This window comes from Herpailurus yagouaroundi, unplaced genomic scaffold, assembly GCF_014898765.1.
Source record: "Herpailurus yagouaroundi ecotype Mexico unplaced genomic scaffold, PumYag 189, whole genome shotgun sequence".
NCBI classification, from domain to species: domain Eukaryota; kingdom Metazoa; phylum Chordata; class Mammalia; order Carnivora; family Felidae; genus Herpailurus; species Herpailurus yagouaroundi.
The window spans coordinates 3628040-3654852 of NW_024412420.1; the positions used below are offsets into that span (position 1 = coordinate 3628040).

At 47.4% G+C, this 26813-nt stretch overlaps 1 protein-coding gene across 2 annotated transcripts; it reads left to right on the forward strand.

Annotated features, from left to right (window-relative positions):
- Positions 1 to 612: 612 nt before the first annotated feature.
- On the forward strand, positions 613 to 26813 carry MTMR4 (myotubularin related protein 4). Of its 2 annotated transcripts, XM_040496999.1 has the most exons (19): positions 613 to 725; positions 1912 to 1950; positions 5667 to 5756; positions 6114 to 6230; positions 6770 to 6852; positions 8856 to 9016; positions 9128 to 9224; positions 9395 to 9508; positions 10376 to 10572; positions 10821 to 10949; positions 11378 to 11489; positions 11977 to 12172; positions 12404 to 12589; positions 12666 to 12836; positions 12988 to 13142; positions 19524 to 20922; positions 23611 to 23721; positions 23957 to 24045; positions 24506 to 24683. In XM_040496999.1, the coding sequence occupies exons 2-19, from the start codon at positions 1948 to 1950 to the stop codon at positions 24681 to 24683; spliced, it is 3588 nt and encodes a 1195-aa protein (XP_040352933.1). In that variant the 5' UTR covers positions 613 to 725; positions 1912 to 1947. The 2 variants fall into 2 exon arrangements, with proteins under 2 accessions (XP_040352933.1, XP_040352932.1); XM_040496998.1 differs by lacking the exons at positions 613 to 725; positions 1912 to 1950 and adding an exon at positions 4188 to 4232 and having other exon boundaries at positions 24506 to 26813.

Consider the following 26813-nt stretch of genomic DNA (forward strand, 5'->3'; position numbering starts at 1 on the left):
GATTCACCGATGCAAAGTGAGGGTTGGAGGAACCCGTCAAGATGCAGAAGAGAGGAAACCCTTTCGCCTCCAGTCGAAGAAGACCGAGGCAGAGCCTCGAGCCTAGGCCTGCCTCCTCCCTTAGCCCGCGGGGTCTTTTCTCCCTTTCTGGGTTTGGGACGCGATGACCGCAGCGAAACCAAAACTGAAATGGATAAACTGAGGTGCCACCGGGGATCTATTTGAGAACTACACCCAAAGCACGGTCGTTGCCGGAAGTGGCTGTAGGGCCACTACCAGGCCCCGCCTCCAATTGCGCTACCAGTAGGCGACAGCCACCCCCCACTTCCGGCCCCTGGAGCCTAAGCCAGCAGCCCCCCTTTTACTGCTCTCCCATTGGCTGCCGCAGGGACGCGCTGTGATTTCTCATTGGTCGAGCCTCCTCTCCGGGGCCGCACCTCCTCCTCCCAGGTACTGTCTTGTCTTCCGACGCCCGATAGGCTAAAGGCTGGGAGGGCGTCTGCCCTATTTGACCAATGAGCGGAGTGAAGAGTGAGGGCGGCGGCTGCGTGGTGGGGGCAGGGCGGGACTTGGTGTGGCTATTGGCCAGGGCGCGCACAGACCGGAGATACGATTGGTTGGGGTAAGAGGCACCGTGGTGGGGTCGAAGCTGCGCGGCCTCAGCAGCTGGGGGAGACGGAAGTGGTGAGAGCGCGGCCTCGGAGGGTCGGGCGGACGCCGCCTGGGTGAGTCACCGTGCCCCGTGCACTGCCAGTCTGGGAACCGCAACGACTGCGTCTTGCCCCGCCCCGCCCCAGCCCCTCCGCTTTTCATGAGCCCCGCCCTCTGTCATTCGGGGCCCCGCCTTCGAATCTTTAGGCTCCGCCCCTAGAACCTGGACACCTGGGCTCTTCTGCCAGCCTGGCCCGCCCCCCCTCTACCCCCTCGCCCCGGGGCCAGATCCCCTTGGTCTGGGAGCCCTGGGCATCGCAGGTCTGGTCCTTGTTCTTCCCTTCCTCCCTCCCTCCGTTTCCCTGAGGCTGCGTGCCAGTGGGCGGTGAGGCAGCACCTCTGGCTTGCCGCTTGCTGGCTCCCCCGTGAGGAAGGGTGGGCTGTGATCAGGGAGGCGGGCAACACCACAGATGGAGGCTTTTATCCCCACAGACTTGGCGCAGGGCACTGCTGGACTGCTTCTGAGTTCGGATAGCAGGCATGAAGGAAAGTGTCAGTAAAACCGGGGCCTGGCTCCCTAAGTGGGCCAAGGAGGCCCATCCTGAATTTCTGTTGCTTAGGCCCATTTGACAGGTACTGACTCGGAGGCCTTGAACTGGCCTGATTCTGTCCCTGTTGTGTGTGGCCTCCTACAATCCTGCATCCCACTTGGTGTCAAGTACACTCAGCAGGCCCTATCCAACGCCGCTGCCTTCTGCTCACAGGTTGTGGTCCCCTCCCTCTTGTCCTCTGCTCTGGACTCTGCCCCCAGTAAACAGGTCAGGTGGGTGCTACTCCCAGACTTAGAGGCTGGCAGAGCATTCCTGTGGATTCATATCCCTACCAAGGCCTGAAGTAAGTCTTGGTTGTGTAGCTTCTCGTTTCAGAGTTGGAAGTTCCTTTGCTCTCCCAAAAAGAATAGGGTTTGGAGTGTTCTCCTTCGGGTCTCAGAATCAGGACTCTTGAATTCTGCTGAATAATCTTGGATGACACTCATTCCTGCTCCAGAACTTTGTAACTGACTTCATGCCCTGCAGAATCACTTGTTGCTTTTCTCCCCATGTAGCTCGCATTGCCTCTGTCTGGCATGGGGACTTGTGGAGAGGCTGGATTCTCTGTGAGATTCTCTGTTAGAGGTCCGGAGTAGGTGTGTGGCATTTGCTGATTCTAAGGTAATATTAACGGTGCTCTTGAATCCTATGTTTCTCTGTCTTCTTACAGTAAGAAGCAGGCAGCCAGGACCCTCACCACAGTAGAATGGTGAGTACTCTCCCTTTCCTCAGATCGTTGTGTTTTCTGTAATCCTGTCTTTCTCCATGAAGCTGCCCTGCCCCTCCTGGACCTTGAGCTCCAGGCTACTCTGTTCAGCTCCTAAACAGGTTCATCTGCGCTGGAAATAAATTAGGGTTTCTGTAGATTGCAAAACATCAGCCAGTATATGGCCCTGGGACAGGGAGCCTGTAGAAGTCTTTTTTTGCACATGCTATGCCATGCGTTCCCTATACTACCTACCACTGGCACTCTTAGCCTTTTATAATGGCCCTTCTCTTGCTTTTCTTGGGTCCCTGGTGGAAGCTCTCTGTTCTCTTTGTTCTGGCCTGAAAAACCAGGTCTCCTTTATCTCAAGATTCTTGTACTTCCTAGTGGGCCCCTTGGATATTGTGGGTCCTGTATCAGGAGTGACTCCACCAAAACACTGGGGCTTCTCCAGCTCTAAGGTGCTGCTGTCTGTTAAGCTACTGCAGCCAATAGCTAACTGGATATACAGCAGGACAGCAGCCTCAAGATGCCCAGAATATCACTGGGCTGTGCTGGGGATGGGTTAGGGAGGGGGTTGTAATGATCCTGTATACTCTTCCACTGACTGTAAGTGCCCTTGTCTCACCTCAAGTTCAGGGAACCCCTTACTTTATCCCTGAGAACTAGGAGAGGAAGCAGTGAGATGAGAAGAGAGTGGAGAATTGTGGGCCCTGGCCCATACCAGGCTCTTGCTCTTTTCAGTTCCTTTAGGTATCTTCTGTACTTAGGGACATGTTAGGGAATTCAGCTGGTGAGAGGACTCTCTCCTTCCCTCCCTAGGCATGTGGGTATGTGGTGTGTGCGGTACTGTTCTGGTATCTTCTTAGAAAGCTTGCTGGTCTTGGTCCCCACCAACTGATAGCCCCTTTCCTTTTTCTTTTCTGTAATACCCTGAATAGACTGTTGGCTTCAGGGTTAGCCTAGTTTAATTTTGAATCCTAGCACCACCACTTAAATAGCTTAGGTAAATGGCATACTTTCTTTTTAAGCCTGATGTCTCACCAGTAAAACAGGATAAGGCTTAATTCTTGGGGAGCTGAAAGGTTTTAGTGAGATAATATTTGGAACATGTATGGCTCATAGTAGATGCTTAATGCAATGTCAGGTTTTCTCCTATTCCTCCCTTGCCCTCAAATCCAAACCAAAGCCCTGGTTTCTGAAAGTAACCAGGCACAGGAAAGTGTGGGATTCTCACCAGCTCCTTCTGTGACTCCTGGTGGCACTTTGAGCCTTTCACTGCTCCCTATTCCTCGGCCCTCTACCCAACTCCCTCCATACTCTCGGGTTTCAAGTTTTATTCTGCATGCTTCTGTGGTCTGTAGTTCCAGTCTTCTCTTTCCCAGCCTAAAAAATTCTTTTCCAAGAAAGACTTTCTTACCCAGATGTCAGAGGATGTGAAACAAGGGAGATATGGAGCTTAAAGAGTAGGGTTGGGCAGGGGTCTTAGAATAAAACACTTAGAGAACTTCCCTTTCAGGAGTGTGGAGTGACTAACTGGCATAGATCAGTGTACGTTCTAAGGGGCAAAAAAAGGGAACGGGATTTAGTGACGTTAGGGGATGGGAGGACACTGATGGACAGGGGTATGGTGGGTGGTGGTTTGGGAGGGAAAGGAAGAAGCCTTGGAACTGGAAAGGTCACTGGGTGGAGGTAGGCGAGCTCCATTTTGAGAATTCAGAACAGGCTTTGAGGGAACTCAAGGTGGGGAGAGCATGGGGATGGAGTGGGAAAAGGGGGGTGTGGGGTGGCTCACCTGGGAATATGGGAAATGAAAAGATGTAGGAGGTCTTGCCTTACCTTTTCACGCTATCTGGGGGCAGTCCCGCACCCCAGACTTCAAAAGCCCCTAGACTTCCCCAGAGGACGCCCTCGCACGCTGCGGAGGGGCTCCGAGGAGGGAGGAGCCTTGGAACTGTGGGCGGGGCCGCAAGGTTCCGCCCCATCCCTCCTCTCGCAGCCTGGGTCTCTCCCCTCTCTTATGCGCTCGTGCGGGAGGGCGGAGCCGGGCTCGCTCCATTGTGGAGAGTAGGGGAGAGGCGCGCGGGAGTCCGCGGAGGCCCTGCTACCAGCGCGCTCGCCTCCTGGCCGCCGCGGCTGCCCCTGGCAGGCACCGCAGCCGGGATGCGGCGGGCGCCCGGCACTGGCGGGCAGCGCAGCGGCTCCGGGGACATGTGCGCTGGCCCAGACCGCCCGCGACCATGAGCCTGACCGCCCGCGTCTCCTGCTCTATGCTCAGCTGCTTCGTAAGTGTTGGCCTCGCCTGCGGGGGCCCAGGGGTCCTAATGCATGCTGCACCCCCAGCCCCGCCCAGGTCCAACCCTTGAGATTCCGGATTTTCGCCCATCCCCCTTCCCTAGGCCCCTGGCAGGGGAGCGGGGCGGGGGGGGGGGGGGGGTGGGGGGGGCGGCGGGTGGTTCCCTTTTCTTTCTTGGACTTGCTTTCATCTTCGGGTGCCGGGGGATGTGGAAGGACGGGATGGAAATTCTTTGACCCATCTTGGCCCCGGAGCCACTGCCCTTGACTGCAGATCTCCAGGCCCCGCCCTGCAGGGGTACATCCCTTTACCTCCACCTCTCCATCTTGGTCCCACCCGCTGCATCCTTGCATGGGGATGTGGGATGTGGCTGGGATGTTAGGGGGGCAGGTCGGGGAGCACAGAATGTCTGAGCTGTTCCCCTGGCTCCAGTCCCCTCCCCCTTCTACCACTCCAACCCTCACCTGACACGCCAGTCTTTTCTCCTTGACTGTCCCCCAGACAGCCTCTCTTCTCCATCTTCCCTGCCTCTGCAGGGCTCTGTACCTCTGCATCATTCCCAGTCCTCCCCCACCCCCTTTGGCTTAATGCTCCTTCCCAGCTTCCCCCATCTGTCCTCTCAGATGTTCCCACCCTTCCCCTCTCACCGCCCCCCTCCCCCATCCCTCGTGGGTGGCTGCCAGGCCTCCTCTCTCTCTCCCCTGGCCTTCCTTGGGTCTCCCGGTTTCTCCCAGGTGCGTGGATCCCCTCTTCACCCCTCCCTGGTGGTTGGGAGAGGAGTTACTTCTGCTTGCTGTGGTTATTCCTTAGGAATTCCCCTCTGATCAGGGGGCAGGGCAGGTTGCTTGGCAGGTGGTGGGGGCTCTTTAGCAGTGTGGGCCTAACTGGAAGATAAGCTCAGCTCCAAAAGACATCCTCCTTTTGAAAGCAACCATGAAGGCCCTCTAGAGGCTTGGGACTGAATCCCCCAACCCACTCCTCTTTGTCTCCCTCACCCACCAGATTGACAGGTCGTGGTCTTAGGTGCCTGTTTTCCCTCTCATCTCTAAAACCAGCAACCACACCTGGTTCCTTTTTCTCAGGGCAGCACTTCCCATTCTCACTTCTGTCTTACCCTCACATTAGTCTTTTTCTTAGTTTTCTCTCTTCTTCCGTTTGGGAAATTTTGGTTCTTTTTGGTTCTGCTGCTTTTTGAGGAGTGCAGATTCCCAGGTCCTCTTTGGACCTTACTCTTCCCTTAGGCATAATAGGCTTGAGTACCCCCCTGTCCCAACCAAGCCAGGCCTCTTTTCTCTCCTCTGGTGACCAGAACCTTTATAAGTGTGTATGGGGTGTATCCCGGTTTGTTGAGGGGAGGGGAGCAGAATGAGACCTAATGGGCCAAATGGAGCCTGGTGACTTAGGGCTGAGGCCTTCCCCACAGGGTGAGGAAGGGCCCCCCAGCCTGGAGTACATCCAAGCCAAGGATCTGTTTCCCCCCAAGGAACTAGTGAAAGAGGAGGAGAATCTGCAGGTAAGGAGGAGTTGGGGGCCCAGGGTGGGTTGAACTCTCTGCCCAATTAAAAACACCTTTTTTTCCCTCCCTTCAAAAAATATCTCCAAGGGAATCTAGTTCTGGGCTTTGGCTTCCTGTTTCCAGGTCTCTGGAGGGAGGGGAATCTGTCTACATGTGCATTGTAGAGCCTTTGGCCCCAGGGAGGGAAAGGCAGCTTTCCTGTACAGCTGTTGCCTGGTGCTGTTACCGTGGAGAGGACTCTTCTGTTCTGCCTTGGCCCAGCTTTTCCAGAGGGAATCCCACAGATCAGGGTTTGGGGAGGGGAATGGAGGGGTGACTCACTTCTGGACTGAGGGTTCCTCTGCCCTTCAACAGGTGCCCTTTACAGTGCTGCAGGGTGAGGGAGTGGAGTTCCTGGGCCGGGCAGCTGATGCCCTCATTGCCATCTCCAACTACCGACTGCATATCAAGTTTAAAGATTCTGTCATCAACGTGAGTTCCTGTCTTGTTCTCCCACAACCACGGTAGAATCCCTGTCTGGTTCAAGGTGGGATTGTTCCAATGCTCTACTTGATCGTGTCTCCAAACAGTTGGGGTTCTCTTCTTTTTCTCACCAACCTTTTATTTTCCTGCCTCGTTCTCCTAGCTATAGGTCTGTCTTTCTGCCTGTCTCTTATTCTTCCATCCCCTCTTCTCTCTTTCCTTTTACTCTGTTCCTGGCCCTTCTAAGGGGTGCAGTGGCATTGTTGGAAGAGTGCCACTTACCAACCGTGTGGCCTTGGTCAAGTCACCCTACTCAGGTCAATTTCTTCCCTAATAGTTTGTTGTGAAAACACTTGGCTTGCAGGGTTCTTGTGATTATTAATTAAGGCCCTGTATGTAGAGGACCCAGCACAGTTCCTAGGCACTTAACTGGCCCTCAGTAAATGTGGGTTTCCTTCCTAGTATTGATATATCCGCATCTGGGCTGGGGTGGGCATGAGGAGGGGTGAGAGTGGGGATCTGAGCTTTCGTTTGCCCTTCCTCTGAAGGTCCCCCTCCGGATGATTGACAGTGTAGAGAGCCGTGATATGTTCCAGTTGCACATTGCCTGCAAGGACTCCAAAGTGGTGAGGTGAGAACAATGGGGCTGCACGCAGGTCCTCTGGCCCTAGTCTTGCCCAGGCCTCTCTGATGCAGGGTTTCTCTGCAGCAAGAAAGGAAAAATCCTGCCTCACTTTCCCCATTTGGAAGAAAAGGTAGAAGCCCTGTCTAGGTTGGGAGGTCAGTTTACTGACCCACAGTATCTTGACCTGGAAAAATGGGGATAATGCATAGCTCATGGGGTTGTCATAAGGATTAAATAGGATAATGTATGAGAAAGCACCTAGGGTTAGCATACAGCACTTACTTTATTGTTGGTTCGTTTATTAATTCACTTAACATACATGTATTGAGTACTCTCCTCTATGGCAGACTGTTCTTTTTTTTTTTTTTAACGTTTATTTATTTTTGAGACAGAGACAGAACATGAATGGGGGAGGGTCAGAGAGAGAGAGACACACACAGAATCTGAAACAGGTTCCAGGCTCCGAGCTGTCAGCACAGAGCCCAATGCGGGGCCTGAACTCACGGACCACGAGATCATGACCTGATCCGAAGTTGGATGCTTAACCCACTGAGCCACCCAGGTGCCCCTATGGCAGGCTGTTCTAAGCACTGGAGATACAGCAGGAACAAAGAGACAAAATTTCCTACCCTCATGGAGCTTATATTCCATCGGAGAGATAGCCAGCAGTAAATAATGAGTAAAATATGTTAAATGATGGTAAATGAAAGGTGAAAAATAAAGCAGGTAAAAGGGATATGGAGTGCTATGGAGGTGAAGTTTGTAGCTTTAAACAATGTGATCACAGAAGGTTGCATTGCAAAGGTGACATTTGAGTCAAGACCTAAAGAGAGTGACCATGTGGATATTTGAGTGAAGAGGGTGCCAGAGAGAGAGCAGCGAGTGCAAAGGCCCTGAGGTGGGTATGTACCTAGCATATTGGAAGAAGAGCAAGGAAGCTAGTGTATAGCTGGAGTGGAGTGCATGTGGGTGAGGGTGGTGGAATGTAAGATCTGAGAGGTAAGGGGGGGTGTCAGGTTGTCATAATGACTGGCTTTTACTTTGAGGTAAATGAGAAACCACTGCAGGGTTTTGAGCAAAGGAGAGATGTGATCTGATTAAATGTTTTATAGAATTGCTTTGGCCGCTATATTGTGAATAGATGGAAGTGAGTTGGGGGCAAAAGCAAGGGCAGAAGCCGAGGGATTAGTTAAGCTATTGCAGTTAGCCAAGTGACAGAGCATGATGGCCTTGCTAGCGTGGTGGTGTTCAAACTGGTGAGGAATGGTCAGATTTTTGAAGGTAGAGATGACAGAATTTGCTCTCAGATTGGATATGAGAGAATTCCACGGATTATTAAAAGAATGCTCAGTTTAGAGGCTGTCATGTGCTCAGGTCTGTAGGGATTCAGAAAGAGAATCCACAGTGGCCTTGCCTTCAGGGAGGTTGAGGTCTAGTTGCTGAAGGAAGATTTAACAGTGGCAGTATGCTATGGAAAAACATACTGTTTAATACTCTAAGCATATTAAGAATAAAAGAGGAAGGGGTCTTAAAATGAACTGGGAAGGCTTCAAAAAAGAGTTGTGACCAGAACTATCTTCAAAGTGTCAGTAGGATGTGGCTTGGCCAAGACGAGGTATAGTCAAGCAGAAGTAAAGAAACAAGGAGACAGGAATGATGTGAACAGGACTCCTGCCTGAAGCAGGAGTCATGGGAGATAACGTGGAATAGCAGACATTCAGGGACATGCGGTAGCATTTAGATTTGATATGAGAAATGAAATGGTAGGGCCCCCCCACTAGAAGGTACAAGTATGTCTCAAGGACTAGAGTTCTTGGGAAGAGAATTGTCAAAAAGATAAATTCTCTTGGGTATTCACCAGTATCCCTGGTTCTCCTCAGGATCCCCATGCCTTACCTCCTGCTTTAAAGCCTCCTCTCCCCACAGCCTTCTTGTGGCCTTGTTTTTGACCCTTATGGCCCCAGTGCACACCTGCCTCTTATCTCACTCTGTGGCTTCTTGCCTGGCAGGTGCCACTTCTCCACTTTCAAGCAGTGCCAAGAGTGGCTGTCACGGCTAAGCCGGGCCACGGCAAGACCTGCCAAGCCTGAAGACCTCTTTGCCTTTGCCTACCATGCCTGGTGCCTGGGGCTGACTGAGGAGGACCAGCATACTCACCTATGTCAGCCAGGTAAGGCCAGGCTGTTTTCTTTGGAAGATTTCCTGTCTCTTGGTTCTTACCCTCCTCCACCCCTGGCCATGGTTCTGTTGGATGCTGACAGGCGTGGGGGCTGTGTTGCAGGAGAGCACATAAGATGTCGCCAGGAGGCTGAGCTCGCGAGGATGGGCTTTGATTTGCAGAATGTCTGGAGAGTCTCCCACATCAACAGCAACTACAAGTGAGAGGGCAGGGGTGGGGGAACCAAAATACCAATCTAGACCTAGACCTTGCCGGGCACAGCCCCTGGTTCTATGAGGGGAGGACTCCTGACTCACAAAGCCATCCCTGGGGATCTTGTCATCACATGTCTTAGATCAAGCTTGGTGATCCCATCTGTTCTCTTCACAGATTGTGCCCCAGTTACCCCCAGAAGCTGCTGGTTCCTGTGTGGATCACAGACAAAGAGCTGGAGAACGTGGCTTCCTTCCGCTCCTGGAAGCGGATCCCGGTGGTTGTGTATAGGTGAGGCGGTAGGGGACAGGAAGTAGAGAGGATACTTTTTATGCAATAAGGAAAGAGTCAAAACTGGAGATTTGTCCTAGTTGACCGGGAATTGACACCCTGCAGGGAATGAAATAATTTCAAATCAAAAACTGCCTCAGTTTTTTTCTCCTAAAGATGAGGCTTTTGGAGAGTACATTCACTTTACTCTTTTTTGGAGGGTGTGTGTGTGTGTGTGTGTGTTTGTGTGTGTGTGTGTGTGTGTGTGTGTGTGTGTGTGTGTAAAATGTTGCATTAGAACAAGAGTTGGCAAACTGTCGCCTGTGAACCAAATCTAGCCTGCAGCCTGTTTTATGTACAGCCCAGAACTACGAATGATTTTTATATTTTTAAAAAGTTATTTTAAAAAAAACAAAAACCAAGAAAACCAGAAAGGAGAATGTATGACAGAGACTGGCTATGACGTGTGAAGCTGCACATTTATTGTTTGTTTCTGTCTGAAAAAGCTTGCGGGTTCCCTGCAGTAGAACATTATAGCTAACATAGAGCAAGGCATATAATAGCGAGGAGGTTTGGAGTTGTTCTGCTCTGGGCTCAGGCTTGCTTTCCTGCTGGTGTCTGTACCTGGAGCAGGTGCTGTGCAGATTCAAGAAGTCAAGGTCACCCTGGCAATACAGAGCCTATTTGAGAAATGTGTATGACAGCACTTTCTATAAACTATAAAGCCCTCTAGATATGTCAAGGGCTCTTGGTGTTTATTATCATGGCCTGGGTGAACTGGTAGCCCCTGTTGGCTCTGGAGATCTTAGTTCTTGGGGCCTTGGTAGTAGGCCTGGGGGGTGGGAGCTGCAACTGGCAAGGGCATGATGGCTTCTTCCATTTTGTCAGACACCTACGCAATGGGGCTGCAATTGCCCGCTGCAGCCAGCCTGAGATCAGCTGGTGGGGCTGGCGCAATGCTGATGATGAGTATCTGGTCACGTCCATCGCTAAAGCTTGTGCTCTGGACCCGGGGACAAGGGCCACTGGGGGCTCCCTCAGCACTGGGAATAGTGATGCCAGCGAGGCATGTGACACTGACTTCGGTAAGGTGTGGGTGGTGCTTACGCCCTGGGGAGCAGGTCCCCTCCTTGGTCTCATTGGCTTTCAGGGAGTCCCCAGTGAGAGGATGGGAAGAAGATGACAACACACAGGGTGCCAGGGTCCCTGCCCTTTGGGAAGCTGTGGGGTGGCAGGGGACTATAGTTGTATGTTCTCCTCTGAAAGGGAGTGTCCCAGGGTAGGGTGAGGCTGGGCTGGCTGACCCAGGGTCTGCTCCCTGCCACATGTTTAGATTCTTCCTTGACTGCATGCTCTGGAGTGGAGAGCACAGCGGCCCCCCAGAAACTGCTGATCCTGGATGCTAGATCCTACACGGCGGCTGTGGCCAACCGGGCCAAGGGTGGAGGCTGTGAGTGTGAAGGTACTGCTGTTACCCCAGTGTCTGCAGTCAGTCTGTGCTCTGGGTGGCTTTGGTGAGGAGGGACCTGGGGGCAGCTCATGCAGTGGAAAGAGCCAAACACTTGGCTTGGAATCGGGACTCTGCCACTTAACTAGCTATGACTAAATTGCTTAATCTAAGTTTTATTTTCTTATCTGTCAAATGGGGTTGATAATAACAATTATTGGCTAGAGAAGCTACTATATATTGAGAGTTTACTATGTATTGCCATTGCTAGTAGTAACAGGACTATCATTTGTCATTAACATCATTATTACTACCGTTAGTATATGGCTCCTGAGCATCCAGACATAAGTGGTCTGCACTGCCAAGGAAGCCTGGCCCACTTGTCCTGGACGCCTGTTTTCAGGACATGCTCTTATGCTCCACTCTCCTCTGTATGTCTACAGAATACTATCCCAACTGTGAGGTCGTGTTCATGGGAATGGCCAATATCCATGCAATCCGGAACAGCTTCCAGTACCTTCGGGCTGTGTGTAGCCAGATGCCTGATCCCAGCAAGTAGGTGGTCCCTGCCCCAGTTCCATCCTGTCTTGTCTTGTCCTTCACCCAGTTCTAGTTCTTAGGAGGTGAGAGAGGGAACTGGGGAGTATAGAGGTATGGGAGACCTGAGAGCCTGGGTGCAGTGGGCCAGTTCCAAGATCACTTCTTCCGCTTTTTAGCCAACACTTTGGAACAGCCACAGGACACTGGGCTCCCTTTGTTTGGATCCTCTCCTACTTAAAGAACACAGAGGACTGGGGAAAGAATGGCTAAATGTGCGTGTGATGCTTCCCGTTCTCCCTCGGTCCCTAGTCTCTTGTCTACCTCAGGTCTTGTCTTCCTTCCTTTCCTGCCAGATACCTCCTGGCAGAAAGGCCACAGACTGGACCGCTTGGCTTCAGCCCTCCCTAGGGACTTCATTAGTTGTGGCTGGCCATGGGCGGTGGAAGAGACCATTGGATCCTCAGCGCCCTTGGTGACAGACTCGATTTCTGCTCTTGTGTAGCTGGTTGTCGGCACTGGAGAGCACCAAATGGCTACAGCACTTGTCGGTGATGCTAAAGGCAGCTGTGCTTGTGGCTAATACTGTAGACCGGGAAGGCCGGCCTGTGTTGGTGCACTGCTCAGATGGCTGGGACCGGACACCGCAGATTGTAGCCCTGGCCAAAATACTACTGGACCCATATTATAGGACGTTGGAGGTATTGAGTGGGGTTGGGTGGGAAAGAACAGAGGGAAAGGGGGGCGGAGAAGGCGTTGGGTCCTCTGGATCTGTCTTGGGGATCTTTCAGTGGAGGCCATGGGTGGCTTTGAGTCGTAGGATTGGTTCTGCTCTTCTCTGAAGCTGCCAGCTCCTTGCTTTGGGCATCCCCTGGGGAGTAGCATACCAGCCTTTCCAGAAAGGACCTGTACTTGGACTCTCTTTTTTGCAGGGCTTCCAAGTTTTAGTAGAGTCTGACTGGCTGGATTTTGGGCACAAGTTTGGAGATCGCTGTGGCCACCAGGAGAATGCAGAGGACCAAAATGAGCAATGCCCTGTGTTCCTCCAGTGGCTTGATTCCGTTCATCAGCTGCTCAAGCAGTTCCCCTGCCTGTTTGAGTTTAATGAAGCATTCCTGGTAAGTTAAAGCCTGTGGCCAGGGTCAGGGAGAAGGTGGCCGAGGCTCCCAGTTGCAAGCTGTCTTGGCCCTCTAGGTAAAGCTGGTGCAGCACACATACTCCTGCCTCTACGGCACGTTCCTGGCCAACAACCCTTGGGAGCGAGAGAAGCGCAACATCTATAAGCGGACCTGCTCTGTGTGGGCTCTCCTGCGAGCTGGCAATAAGAACTTCCATAACTTCCTCTACACACCTGGCTCAGACATGGTAAGTCCAAACCCTTATCCTGTCAGTGCTTCTTCGAGACCTATAAGGAGAACAGGCTGAGTCAGTGGGGAGAACGTAGAGCCAAAAGCTTGGGGAAGGAAGAGGGACCCGGAACAGCTCACAAAACACTAGTATGGTGCTGCTTCCCTAGGTCCTGCATCCTGTGTGTCACGTACGGGCCCTACACCTCTGGACAGCTGTTTATTTGCCAGCGTCGTCTCCATGTACACTTGGGGAAGAGACCATGGATCTTTACCTTTCCCCGGTGGCTCAGAGCCAGGAGTTTTCTGGCCGTTCTCTGGACAGGTAAGAAGATCCTTTCTTGCTCTCTTCTCTCCCCACCAGGAAGGCAATACTGCTTTGTGTCTAGCCTAACGTTCTCCTTCTTTTATGAGATATTTAAAAGCAACTTCTTGATATAGTTGAAGGAGAAACTTGGCCCAGGACTTGCAGCTAGCATGGAGTGTACTCTGTGTGTCTTCAAGGTCCTCTCCTAAGATAAGATTGGTTACCTTCTTTCCTGGAGCTGCTCTCACCCTTTGTGACCTAGCCAAGCAGAGGACAGGAGAATAGAACAGAAAGGACTGTTTCAGGAAGGTTTGTGGGAATGGGCTTGATTTATGTTCACTGATAGAAGGCATTGATGGGGCACTTCCAGAAGCATCTGATTCTCAGGGAAGTGGGTTTCCAGAAGAGGGATGGCCTTCATGTTCTCCCACAGGAAAACGCCAGAATTTAAAGTTTTTATCTTTTTGATTTATTTTGAGAGAGAGAAAGAGGAGAAAAAAAAAAAAAAAAAAAAGCGTGAGCTGGGGAGGGGCAGAGAGAAGAGAGAGAGAGAGGAGAGAGAGCATCCCAAGCAGGCTCCTTGCCATCAGCGCAGAGCCTAATGCAGGGCTCGATCCCTTCAATTGTGAGATCATGACCTGAGCCAAAAATCAAGAGTTGGATGCTCACCAGGTGAGCCACCTGGCCAAAAAGGCCAGAAGTTAAAGGGAGACATAAAAATTAAAGTTTATCTTCTGGCTGAATATTTGGGGGAAGTACAGTCAATGCTGTTTACGTTATAAGAGTAACACAAGTTCCTCTTTTAGAAAAAGTTGAACGATGTAAAAGTAGAAAATGAAAGTCCTCCCTCCCTGATCCTTGTCCCCACAGGCTGGTAACACTTTGCGTGTCTTTCCTGATGTTTATGTTTACATACATGTATCCACGCTTTCATATAGAAACGTTTTTAAAATACAAAAACAGGGGCACCTGGGTGGCTTATTTGGTTGAGCGGCCAACTTCAGCTCAGGTCAGCTCAGGTCATGATCTTGAGGTTTGTGAGTTCGAGTGGGCTCGCTGCTGTCAGCACGGAGCCTGCTTTGGATCCTACTTTGGATCCTCTGTTCCTCCCTCCCTCCCTCTCTCTCTCTCTCTCTTTCTCTCTCTCTCTCTCTGTCCCTGTCCCTCTGCCGCTCGTGCTCTGTTCCAAAAGTAAATAAACCTTAACAAAATAAAATACAAAAACGGAACCATATTTTGCATACTGATCTGTAAAATGTTTTGCCCGCTTTGTATTAGGCTGTCACCCCTGTAAAGCACATGTAAAGCTGCTGTTTTTTTGCTTTAGCGGCTGCATATGTTAGTCTAAAATTAGAGTGTAGCATTATTTATATAACCAGTTTCCAACTGGTGATCATTCAGGTGATTTTTTTTTTTTTTAACTATTACTGGGAGTGCTTTAAATAACATCCTTAACTATGTGTAAGTTTTTTAAAACAGTTGTCAAATACACATAATAATTATCATCTGAACCATTTATTTATTTATTTATTTTATTTTATTTTATTTATTTATTTATTTTTCAACGTTTTTTATTTATTTTTGGGACAGAGAGAGACAGAGCATGAACGGGGGAGGGGCAGAGAGAGAGGGAGACACAGAATCGGAAACAGGCTCCAGGCTCCGAGCCATCAGCCCAGAGCCTGACGCAGGGCTCGAACTCACGGACCGCGAGATCGTGACCTGGCTGAAGTCGGACGCTTAACCGACTGCGCCACCCAGGCGCCCCTGAACCATTTTTTTTAAATAATTTTTTTAAGTTTATTTATTTTGAGAGAGAGATAGCAGGAGCCGGGGAGAGACAGAGAGAGTGCGAGAGAGAGAGAAAGAATCCAAGTAGGCTCCATGCTGTCAGCACAGAGTCCGATGTGGGGCTCAAACTCACAAAACTGTGAGATCACGACCTGAGCTGAAACAAAGATTTGGTTGCTTAACCAACCAACTGAGCCACCCAGGTGCCCCATCAACTGAACCATTTTTAGGTGTACAATTAAGTAATATCACCTTATATGTGTATCTTGGCATTTGTGCTAGTGTTTTTGCCAGATAAATTTCTAAGCAATGAAAATGCTGGGTTCAGAGGATATGTATGATCTTTGTTTCTTGGTGGAAGATTTTTATTTTTTATTTATTTGTTTATTTATTAAAGTTTATTTATTTATTTAGAGAGAGCACATATGTGAGCAGGGGAGGGGCAGACAGACAGACGGAGAGAGAGAATCTCAAGCAGGCTCTGTGCTGTCACCATGGAGCCCAATGTGGGACTTGATCTTATAAACTGTGAGATCATGACCTGAGCCAAAATCAAGAGTCTGACACTTAACTGATTGAGCCACCCAGGCACCCCTTGTGGAAGACTTTTAAAGCTAAAATATAGCTTAAATTACTGGTTGAATATTATAAAGGAAAACAAAAAAAACCCACGCCCCTATAAATTACTGGTTTTAGGGTCTTGAGTCCATGGTCAGCTGCCCAGGGATAGGCTTCAAGAATTCTGTGATTTTCCTCTTTCCCCAAACTATGCAGAATTTGAGTATACTCAAATTTATAAGTTTACTTTGCCAGGGAGAGGGCTCAGAACTTTTTATCAAATTCTCAGTAAGTTCTGTGACTTGTGTAAAAATCACCATCTTAAATTAATATCTAATTTTTCAATTCAATCAGTGTTTTTTTTTTTAAACCTACTAGTTGTCTAATACTAGGTTTATGGGCCAAAGAAATACAAGATATTGATTCTATTTAAGATATTCTTTAAAAGCTGTAATAAGATAGACCTAGGAGAACTACTACTAGAGAACATTTCTAAGTCAGCATCCAAGCAAGTAAGAATGTGTATAGTTCAAAGCTATTAGAGAAATGAGAAGTCAGAAAGGGGTCATTTGGTGACTGTTTACTCAGAGAAGTTTTAATGGAAGACCAAGCAGGAAACCTTGGCTTTTTTGTCTAGCATCTGGTGCAGGGCCTGGCACATAATAGGTGCTTTAGTAAATGCTTAAATGAACAAACAAATGAATGGAATACCTGGTAATAAGTAGTGGAGAGGGGTCCAAAGGAATTGGATACATGAGAGTTAGTTGTTTTGTTTAAAAAAAAATTTTTTTTTAATGTTTGTTTATTTTTGAGAGAAAGAGAGACAACGTGAGCAGGGGAGGGGCAGAGAGAGACACACACAGAATCTGAAGCAGGCGCCAGTCTCTGAGCTGTCAACACAGATCCTGACATGGGGCTCAAACCCATGAACTATGAGATCATGATCTGGGTCAAAGTTGATGCTTAACCAACTGAGCCACCCATGCACCTCTACGTGAGAGATAGTTCAAAGAAAAAAAGAGGAACCTCTTTGGAACTGGCAGGGGTTAGGAAGGGGCCATTCTGAGGAATAGAAAGAAAGAAATATGGGATAGTTCATTGAGGGCTTTAAACATTTCCCTGAGGAGTTTGAGTTAGTTGTCAATAGGAAGTCATTGTAGGAAGTCATTGTGACCTGGTGACCATGGGATTTTTGGAGAATGAACCACTGAGCTGGGTAGTTGGGGACACAGAGAACAGCCAACACTATTGTAATTCAGATATGAGGGGAAGAGTCCTTGGAAAAGGAAAGGATTAAAATCCTTGAAGAGGAGTCATTAGCAGATTATGGAGTGACTGAGTGTGGGAGTGTGGAAGTGAAGAGGACTCGTCAAAGGTCATGACTCTCCGAGCCTAGAAACTAGATGGATATTAGTACTAACCTAAAGACATTGGGAAGTTGAGAAGACGAGTCAGTTCGGGGAAGAGGAAATACAGACAGGTTGGGATTGAAATATTAGCAAAGAGAAGGTGTGCTATAGGCAGTTCAAGATGGAGAGTTGGATTTGGAGGACTAAGTAGCATGCAAATTAAAAAAAAAAAAATGCTTTCTTTAACAGCTGGCCTGACTTGGTTCTACCTTTCTCTAGATCAAAAATATCCTGCCCCATTTTCTCTTTTTCCATTAAAGTACAAGACATTCTGCTATACCCAGCTCAAATCCTACCTTCTCTACGTAGCTTTCTTTGACCACCCTCGTTGGATGAGTTGTCTCTGTTCTAAACTCCTCAGGCATTATTGTCTCTACCAGCATTATTGATTAAACCTTCTGTGTAGGTAGTAATTGGCTGTTGAGGATTTCAGACTGTTGATACTGTTGAATTTGGGTCAAGAATACATGGGAGGTCTTCATACTCTTCTACTTCTTTTGTATGTTTGAAAGTTTCCATGATAAAAAAGTAAAACAAAATAAAGCGGGGGGAGAAACCAAAGTTAGCTGTGGTACTTTTTAAAAATACAGATGCCTGGGTCTCACTCTTGGCCATTCTCATTCATAGGTCTTTGATGGGTCTGGTTGTCTATATATCTAGAAGATCTATAGGAGCTCCTAATGTGCACCAAATATTGAATCTCACTTGTCTTTTTCATTCAGTTGGTACCTAGCTGTGAACACTTGATGTTAGATTTTCAGCTCACTACTCATTTGTCAAATTGTTTGATTGGCCAGTGTTGGGAATTCAAATAAGAAACAGTGCTACCCTCAAGGCACTTTTATAGCAGGAGAGAAACAAGTAAATAGTAAGTGCAGTAATGTAGGAAGTACTGAGCGATGTGCTTTGAAGTGGATTGTTTTGTTTAATCTTCACCACGGTTTTAAGAGATAGATACTGTTACCTTTCTCTGATAGATGAGGGGATGGAGGCTTAGAGAAAGAAGTTAAGGTCACATAGTTAAAAAATTGCCAAGCTAGGATTTGAGCCGAGGCTATGGGACTCCAGAGACTGTGTAATCATAACCATTGCCATTGCCTTCCTGGAATTTCATACCATACACATACACAAAATCAAAATTGATCACAAAAGTAAAATCACACATAAAAATACTTAAAAAACATAATAAGGTGTTTTTTAAACCTGGGTGGCACAGTCGGTTGAGTGTCTGACTTTTTTAAATTTTTTAAATGTTTTTTATTATTTTTGAGAGAGAGAGAGACAGAGCATGAACGGGGGAGGGGCAGAGAGAGAGGGAGACACAGGATCTGAAACAGGCTCCAGCACAGAGCCTGAGGTGGGGCTCAAACTCAGGAACCATGAGATCATGACCCGAGCCAAAGTCAGCACTTAACTGACTGAGCCACCCAGGTGCCGCCCCCCTCCCCCACATAAAAAAAAAAAAAATTTTTTTTAATGTGAGCGTCTGACTCTTGGTTTTGGTCCAGGTCATATCTCATAGTACACAGGATTGAGCCCTGGGTCAGGCTCTGTGCTGACAGCTTGGAGCCTGGTTGGGGTTTCTCTCTTCTCCCTCTGCCCCTCCCCCCACTTGTACATGTGCACGTGCTCTCTGTCTCTCTCTCTCAAAATAAACACTTAAAAAAAACCTGAAAAACCCCCATAAGTTTCAAAAACCAAACACTTAAAAAACCAGCTATATTTTAACTCCATCTTTGAGGGATTTTTCTGTGTGGGCTGGACTGACTGAGGCATCTGAAAATAGGAGTCCAATTAAGTCTCCACTGTTTCCTGGCAAATTTCCCTGAAGTTTTCGTTGCTCAAAGGACTTTTGAAATGTTTTAAGAATCAGACATTCTTGAAAATGTCTGTTACCCGTTTGGTGTGCACGAATGCTTCTAGAACTCTTTTGAGTGCTTTATGCTAGGGGAATTTTCCATGGTGACTTAGGACTCTGAGGCATACACTGCTGCTAAGGGGTTGTAAAAGGCTGTGCTGGTTACTACTGTGATGGAAAGATCATTTCTAACAAGGAAGGCAGTAAAAATGAGAAGTTGTGAGTGTAGTCTTAGTAAGTTTGCTCTTGGCTGCCTATAGTTTGAATCCTCATAGCATCTCTATAAGGTATAATTTATGATGATCATTTTACAGAGGATGATAGTACATGTCTAAAAGGTTAAATAACTTTCTTGTAGTCATATGGCTAATCATTGTCAGAACCAGTATTGTCTAGCTCCAAAACTGTCTTGCTTCCATCTTACCGAGTGTGATAGAGGTAGTTGGACATTAGATTTAAGGCTCAGGTATAGTCCTGGCTAGCATAGTTGATTTAGATGGCATCAACATAGAAAGCATTGCAACCATGGGAGTGGTCAAGATCGCCCAGGGAGATTGTGTAGAGTGAGGACTGATAAAAGTTGGGGGCAGATGCTCAGTTCTGGAGGACAGAGTTCATGTCCTTCACTTTTTGCAGAGTAGACTTGTTGCAGTGAACATTGGTTGTTTGTAATCTTAATGTTGTATCTTGGGAACTCTGGCTTTGATGTTGCTTTGATGGCCTGATTCTGCATATTAGAGGTAGCTCCCATTTACTGACCTGGAGGTGTGTTTGTCTTTCCAGATTACCTAAAACCAGATCTATGGATGATCTGCTTTCTGCCTGTGACACAAGCAGCCCCCTGACTCGCACATCCAGTGACCCTAACCTGAATAACCACTGTCAGGAGGCCAGAGTAGGCCTGGAGCCCCGGCACAGCAATCCTGAGGGCTCAGAGACCTTTGTGGAATCTGTGGTAGGAGGTCCTCAGCAGACCGTAGGAGAAATGGGTCTTCCTTCCCCTCTGCCCAGCAACCAGAAAGACTACTTGAGCAAGAAACCTTTCAAGAGTCAGAGAAGCTGTTCTCCAAGTTACAAACTGTTTAGTACTGCAGTGCCCCAGGAAATGAAGAGCAACATCTCTGATCCTGAGATCAAAGTCCTGGAAGAGACTGAAGCAGCAGCTCCAGACCCTCCTGCCCACAATGAGATGGATAGGACTTTAGATGGCACAGAGGAGCCACCTGAACATTGTCCTGAGAAAGAAGCTGTCAGCACACTCTCCGAAGTTGTTTCCAACAAATGGAATGGAGTTTGTGATTTTCCTGAGTCTTCCCAGGACTCCCTTTCAGGTGCCCCCCAACAGGCCCTGCTAGATTCCATGCTAGGTGTGCCCTCTGGATGTGCTGCAGATCACGGTCTGGGTACCCTTTGTGACCCACTGAGTGCTACCAGCCAAACTTCTTCGGAGCCAAGCACTGACTTCCTCAGCCAAGATCCCCCAGGGTCTGTGGCAAGGAGTTCCCACCAGGAACAGCCCAGTTCTGTGCCAGATCTGATTCATAGGGAGGAATATGCTGGCAAAAGAGGGAATAATAGGAATGGGCAGTTATTGGAAAATCCTCGCTTTGGGAAAGTGCCATTGGAATGGGCCCGAAAGCCAATTTCTCAGAGCCAGATCAGTGAGTTTTCCTTTTTAGGATCCAACTGGGATAGCTTCCAAGGGATGGTGACTTCATTCCCAAGTGGGGAGACCACCCCTCGGCGGCTGCTTTCCTATGGCTGTTGCAGCAAAAGGTCAAGCAACAAGCAGGTGCGGGCAATAGGGCCCTGCTTTGGGGGCCAGTGGGCTCAGAGAGAAGGGGTGAAATCACCGGTCTGTTCTAGTCATTCCAATGGACACTGTACTGGTCCAGGGGGAAAAAACAACCGGATGTGGTTGTCCGGTCACCCAAAGCAGGTCTCCAGCACAAAGCCTGTTCCACTGAGCTGCCCTTCTCCAGTGCCTCCTCTCTACCTGGATGATGATGGACTGCCCTTTCCCACGGATGTGATTCAGCATAGATTACGGCAAATCGAAGCAGGGTACAAGCAAGAGGTAGAGCAGCTACGCCGACAGGTGCGTGAGCTTCAGATGAGGTTGGATATCCGTCACTGCTGTGCCCCTCCAGCAGAGCCCCCCATGGACTATGAGGATGATTTTGTAAGTATTCACCACTGCTATCCATCCATTCATTCATTCTTTCCATCCAGCCTTCCATGCATTCAACATTTATTCATTGGGTACTTGCTATGTGCCACTGTGTTAGGTGGCTGGTTTGTAGGATGAAGGACATAGTCCCTGCTCTCAAGGAGCTCACAGTCTATAGGAGAGAGAAGCAGACAACTAGAATGATTTTTTTAAATGTTATCCTGGAAGGAAGCATCAGGTGTTGGGGGCTCAGGCTTTCCTGAGAAGATAATACTTGAGGTGAGTGCTGAAGAACTTGTCATATTTGGCTAGGTGGACCATGAAAAGGAAATACCATTCTCAAAAGCATGGAGGCAGTAAGTATTCTGATGGGATGACTCGAACAAAGGGATGGGGGTATGTGTGTGTGTGCACGTGTGCATGTGTGAGACATGCATGTACAGGTGTGCTGGGGCCATGGAGGAGGGAGTTGGGTAGTGAGGTGGGAGCTGATATTGGAGAAGTAGACAGGGATTGGAAAGGTCAGCTCGAGATCCCTTCTTGTGTGGATTCTACCCTCAAGGCATCATGATTTTGGCCACTGAGAATCATGATCAGATCTGTATTTTTTTTTTCAATGTTTATTTTTGAGAGAGAGAGAGTGTGTGTGTGAGCGGGGGGGGGGGGGCAGAGAGAGAGGGAGACAGAGGATCCGAAGTGGGCTCTGTGCTGACAGGAGACAGCCTGACATGGGGCTCAAACTCACAAACCGTGAGATCATGACCTGAACTGAAGACGGACACTTAACTAACTGAGCCACCCAAGTACCCCAGATTTGTATTTTTTAAAATATTTTTTAAAGCTTATTTATTTATTTTGAGAGAGTACCCACGTGGGGGAGGGACAGAGAGAGAGGGAGAGAGAGAGAATCTGAAGCAGGGTCTCCATGCTGTCAGTGCAGACCCTGATGCAGGACTCAAACTCATGAACTGTGAAATCCTGACCTGAGCCAAAAACCAAGACTTGGATGCTCAACTGACTGAGCTACCCAGGCACCCCATCAGATTTGTATTTTAAGAATACTACTCTAGCGGGGCGCCTGGGTGGCGCAGTCGGTTAAGCGTCCGACTTCAGCCAGGTCGTGATCTCACGGTCCGTGAGTTCGAGCCCCGCGTCAGGCTCTGGGCTGATGGCTCAGAGCCTGGAGCCTGTTTCTGATTCTGTGTCTCCCTCTCTCTCTGCCCCTCCCCCACTCATGCTCTGTCTCTCTGTCCCAAAAAATAAATAAACGTTGAAAAAAAAAAAAAATTAAAAAAAAAAAAAAGAATACTACTCTAGCAATGGTGTGTCAAGTGGATGAGGCACTTGAAATGCAGGTTGGGAGGCTGGTTAAGATATTTTGGAATAATCCAGGGGTGCCTGGGTGGCTCAGCTTGTTAAGCTTCCCACTTCAGCTCAGGTCATGATCTCACGGTTCGTGGCTTCAAGCCCAATGTCGGGTTCCGTGCTGACAACTCAAACCTGAGCCTGCTTCAGATCCTGTGTCTCTTGTCTGTCTCTGCCCCTCCCCCATTCACGCTCTGTCTCTGTCTCTCTCAAAAATAAACATTTAAAAAAAAAAAGATGTTTTGGAATAATCAAAGTGAGAGATGATGAAGACTATCTAAGCTTTGCTGTGTTGGGAGCCTTCAGATTTGGGTCCACAATTCTTAAGAAGCTTCTAGGAGTCAGTTTCTTGGCCACAGTATCATGTCATCAACACGGACACTTCCCTTCCTTCTGTTAACACATTCCCACTTGCCTGCTGCCCACTTACTGGGATGGGATGGTCAGGGCTAACAACTTCCTAATATTCGGAGTGTTGGTTTAGAACAGGAGTCAGCAAACTTTCTGGTAAAGGGCCATATTAAATACTTTAGACTTTGTGGACATATAGTCTCTGTCCCAGCTGCTTGTCTCTGCTGTCACAGCACACAAACAGCCATAGACAATACGTATAAAAATGAGTGTAGCTGTCTTCCAGTAAAACTTGATTTACAAAAACAGGCAGTGGGCTAGATTTGGCCTGTGGGCCATAGTTTGTGAATCTCTGGTTTAGAACGTAATGAGAAATATGTCCGTGCTGTGATAAAGCATATTGGTTAAGAGCATAGGTCTGAATCCAAAATACATTTGACCCTTGAACAATGCAGGGGTTAGGGTGCTGAACCCTCATGTAGTCAAAAATCCACATACAACTTTTGAGTTCCCCAAAACTTAACTAGTAATAGCCTAAGAAGCCTGATAATACAGTAATTAACATATATTTTGTATGTTAGATGTATTGTATGCTGTGTTCTTACAATAAAGTAAGCTGGAGAAAAGAAAACGTTACTAAGAAAATCATAAGAAAGAGAAAATAATACATTCATAGGACTATACTATATTTATTGAAAAATCTCTGCATACAAGTGGACCTGTGCAATTCAAACCTGTGTTGTTCAAGGGTCAACTGTACAACGTTGAAAATTCAGGTTTACTACTTACTACCTTTTAATTTTCTCAGTGCTTAATTTCCTTATTTGTAAAATAAGGATGATGATAATAATATACATCATACGATTCTTGGGAGGAATTAAAGAAGTTCATGTATCTAATATTCTTAGAATAGTACCTAATGCATAGGAAACAGTACATGTTAGTGATGGTGAAGATGGTGTTGATGTCTTTGCCTTTCTTCAGACATGTTTGAAGGAGTCCGATGGCAGTGATATAGAAGATTTTGGCTCTGATCACAGTGAAGACTGCCTTTCAGAAGCAAGCTGGGAACCTGTTGATAAGAAAGAGACTGAGGTATGTCCAGGCAAATACATGCTTTTGTGAAGCACTGAATTCTCATATTTCTCAGAGATGAGTGACATGCTATAAACTGAACCTTCTCTTGGGCGAGTGTCTTCTTTTTAGGCAAGTAGAGGCCAACTATAAAGACAGACCTCATCATTTTCTCCTGGAATGCTTTCCTTGTTGCAATGTTGCTCTTCTACTTTGTTGACAAGGACCTGGAATTTTTCCTTGTGCCTTCTGTTAGGTGACTCGCTGGGTTCCAGACCATATGGCATCACATTGCTATAACTGTGACTGTGAGTTCTGGTTGGCCAAACGAAGACACCATTGCCGGTAAGATGTTTTATATGATTCTGTAAGGCTCAAAAAGGAGTGATTGATGTATGTGTATCTGAGCTAAATAAAGTTAATCTGAAAATAGAGATATCTTTATAGGGACTACTTTTGTTTTCTGCCAACTTTTCTCTTTATTTACTCATGTAAGGCCTTTTAGAGTATCCTTCATGGTTTTTTGTTTTTTTTTTTTTTTTTTTTTTTTTTTTTTTTTTAGTGTTTATTTTGAAAGAGCAAGAGAGAGCATATGCAAGCAGGGGAGGGACAGAGGGAGAGGAGAGAGAATCCCAAACAGGCTCTGCACTGTCAGCACAGAACCTGATGTGGGGCTTGAACTCATGAACCATGAGATCATGACCCGAGCTGAAACCAAGAGTTGGATGTTTAACTGACTGAGCCACTCAGGGGCCGTGAGGATCATTCATTTCTGATGAGCTCTTCCCTCTTTGTTCTTTGGCAGAAATTGTGGGAATGTATTTTGTGCTGGCTGCTGCCACCTGAAGCTGCCCATTCCTGATCAACAGCTCTATGACCCAGTTCTCGTCTGTAACTCCTGTTATGAACACATCCAAGTATCTCGTGCCAGGGAACTCATGAGCCAACATCTGAAGAAACCCATTGCTACAGCTTCCAGCTGAATGCCAGAGGAGATGACCTGTCCAATTTTAGCAGGTTTGAAGGGAGGATCTGCTTCAGGTGTAGTTTTGAAGGTTCCTTGGTGTGGCTCATGAAATAACAGAGCTCAAAGATACCGTCTTGAGAAATCCTCCATGGTACCATGAGACTGGAGCAGAGGAATTCCAATTTGGCAGGAGGTCTTCTATTGGTGAGACCCTCACCTTGGGGTAATGGTCCTGATCCAGACCCAGAGTCTGGAAGCTTAATGTTGAGCTGGTGACTCCAGCTTTTGTCCTAGGGGCCACAAGATGATGATTTCATAGATACCGCCTGGTGATACATGCCCCAAACAGCAATAGAAAGGCATAAGTATAACCAAACTCCAAGTGATAAACAGATCCATCTCTCCTCCACCTTGAAAAAAGCAGATTTTAGTATACAAGATAGGAATTCCTATCCTATTTGAAATGAACTATATCCTGTTCCTCTGTGCTCTGTGTCTGTGCATGAAGGCTCAGTCTTTAGAGGCACTCCCTCTAGTTGCAGTAGTTCTGTCTCTCTGTGGAGTTTGGTTTAAAGACTGGTTCAGCAAGTGGAGGTTTTGCTGTATTTTTCACTTGGCTTATCGGCCAACATCAGTGAATATTCAGTTTAGAGGGACAGTTCTAAGGAGTCAGACATTCTTGGGAGCAGAGGAAAGCTCTGCTGATGTTCAGTCCTGGCAAAAATCAGTTATTTTGAGCTGCGAAGGCAGTCGTCTCTGTTACTCAGTGGCAGCTCTTGAGGTATGCACTGTGAAGAATGAGAAGGGAAAAGCAGAAATGATCCTTGTCAAATATTTGCTGATCGTGCCCTGCCCTTTGCGCCTGACTTTTCCTAGTTGTCCTGGTGCTAACACAGGAGTTACACCTTGATCCTCTCCTGGCATGAAAACGAAACAATGGATTTTTGTTGTTGTTCCATTGCCCACTTCCCTCATGTTGTCTTTCCCTTGGCTGCTGCCTCCTCTGGGTCACACTGCTTCTTATCCTGAACACTTGACACCTTGAGGGTAGAATTTAGCATTTGGTTTTTACCTCCTAGAATATGCTGTTTGGTATGTGAGGGTTTCAGTACAAATGCTGCTGTCTATTTCTGTGCACTTAACAATGGAACCCAAACAGAAGAGAATAAAGCCTTGATACCAAAATTGGGAGAGAAAATGTGTCCATTTGGACCAAACATTGTTTTTTTTTTGTTGTTGTTGTTGTTGTTGTTTTGTTTCATCTTAATATGTACCAGTGGCACTTAACCAAAAGATACAGTGATATAGCCATGTACTGTGGTTGGGACAGATATAGTCTCCTTGATCTATAATGAAACCACTAGTATTCCTTTATACATTTTCCTTAATCCATTGGTGTATAAAAGGTGAATTACACTTAGGCTTATCCTGTTTTAAAACTATGGTAGCTGTCTGTCTAACTGCTACTTTCATGTTACTTCCTAGAAAAAAATTTTTCATTTGAAAATAACTAGGATCTGCATTTAGAACAAGAATTGTTATTTGTCCTGACCTTTTCTTTAGTCCTACAGAGAAGCATCTGTGCTTTTATACTTGTCATGGATGTAACCTAAAAAGTTTTGGCGTATTTAGGTCAGCCTAGCAGAACTTTTTTTTTTTTTTTTTTTTTTTTTTTTTCATTTAAATGGAGTTGAATAATGGAGATTTGTGTCTGGGAAATTCCTGAGATCATTGAAAAAGTAACAAACTATTCCTTGTCTCTGATACGTGAAATTCTAAGCATTTTCTCAATCATTAAAATTTACTGCCAGTTGCGAGTGGCTTTTTAATTAACTTTCATTGCACTTCACTCTGCCCATTTTCAGGGGGAGTAAGATTGGTGGTAACATTTGAGGAGACTGTATCTGTCTACTTCGTGTGGCTGTTTTGAGGGACTGTCCCATCAGTGAACATACTGCATGGCCTTGGAGAGAGACTCTGGGCTCTCAGCTCAGATGTATTCATCAAATACTCCTTTCAGAGCTCTTGTGGGTGTAAGTGACATGATGTGGCCAAAAATCCAAACTGTGCAGTTGCGTTGTGACAAACATGCAATGTGCTGTAAAAACTCAATACAATTTAAATAAAATCTCTATATTAGTGCTGC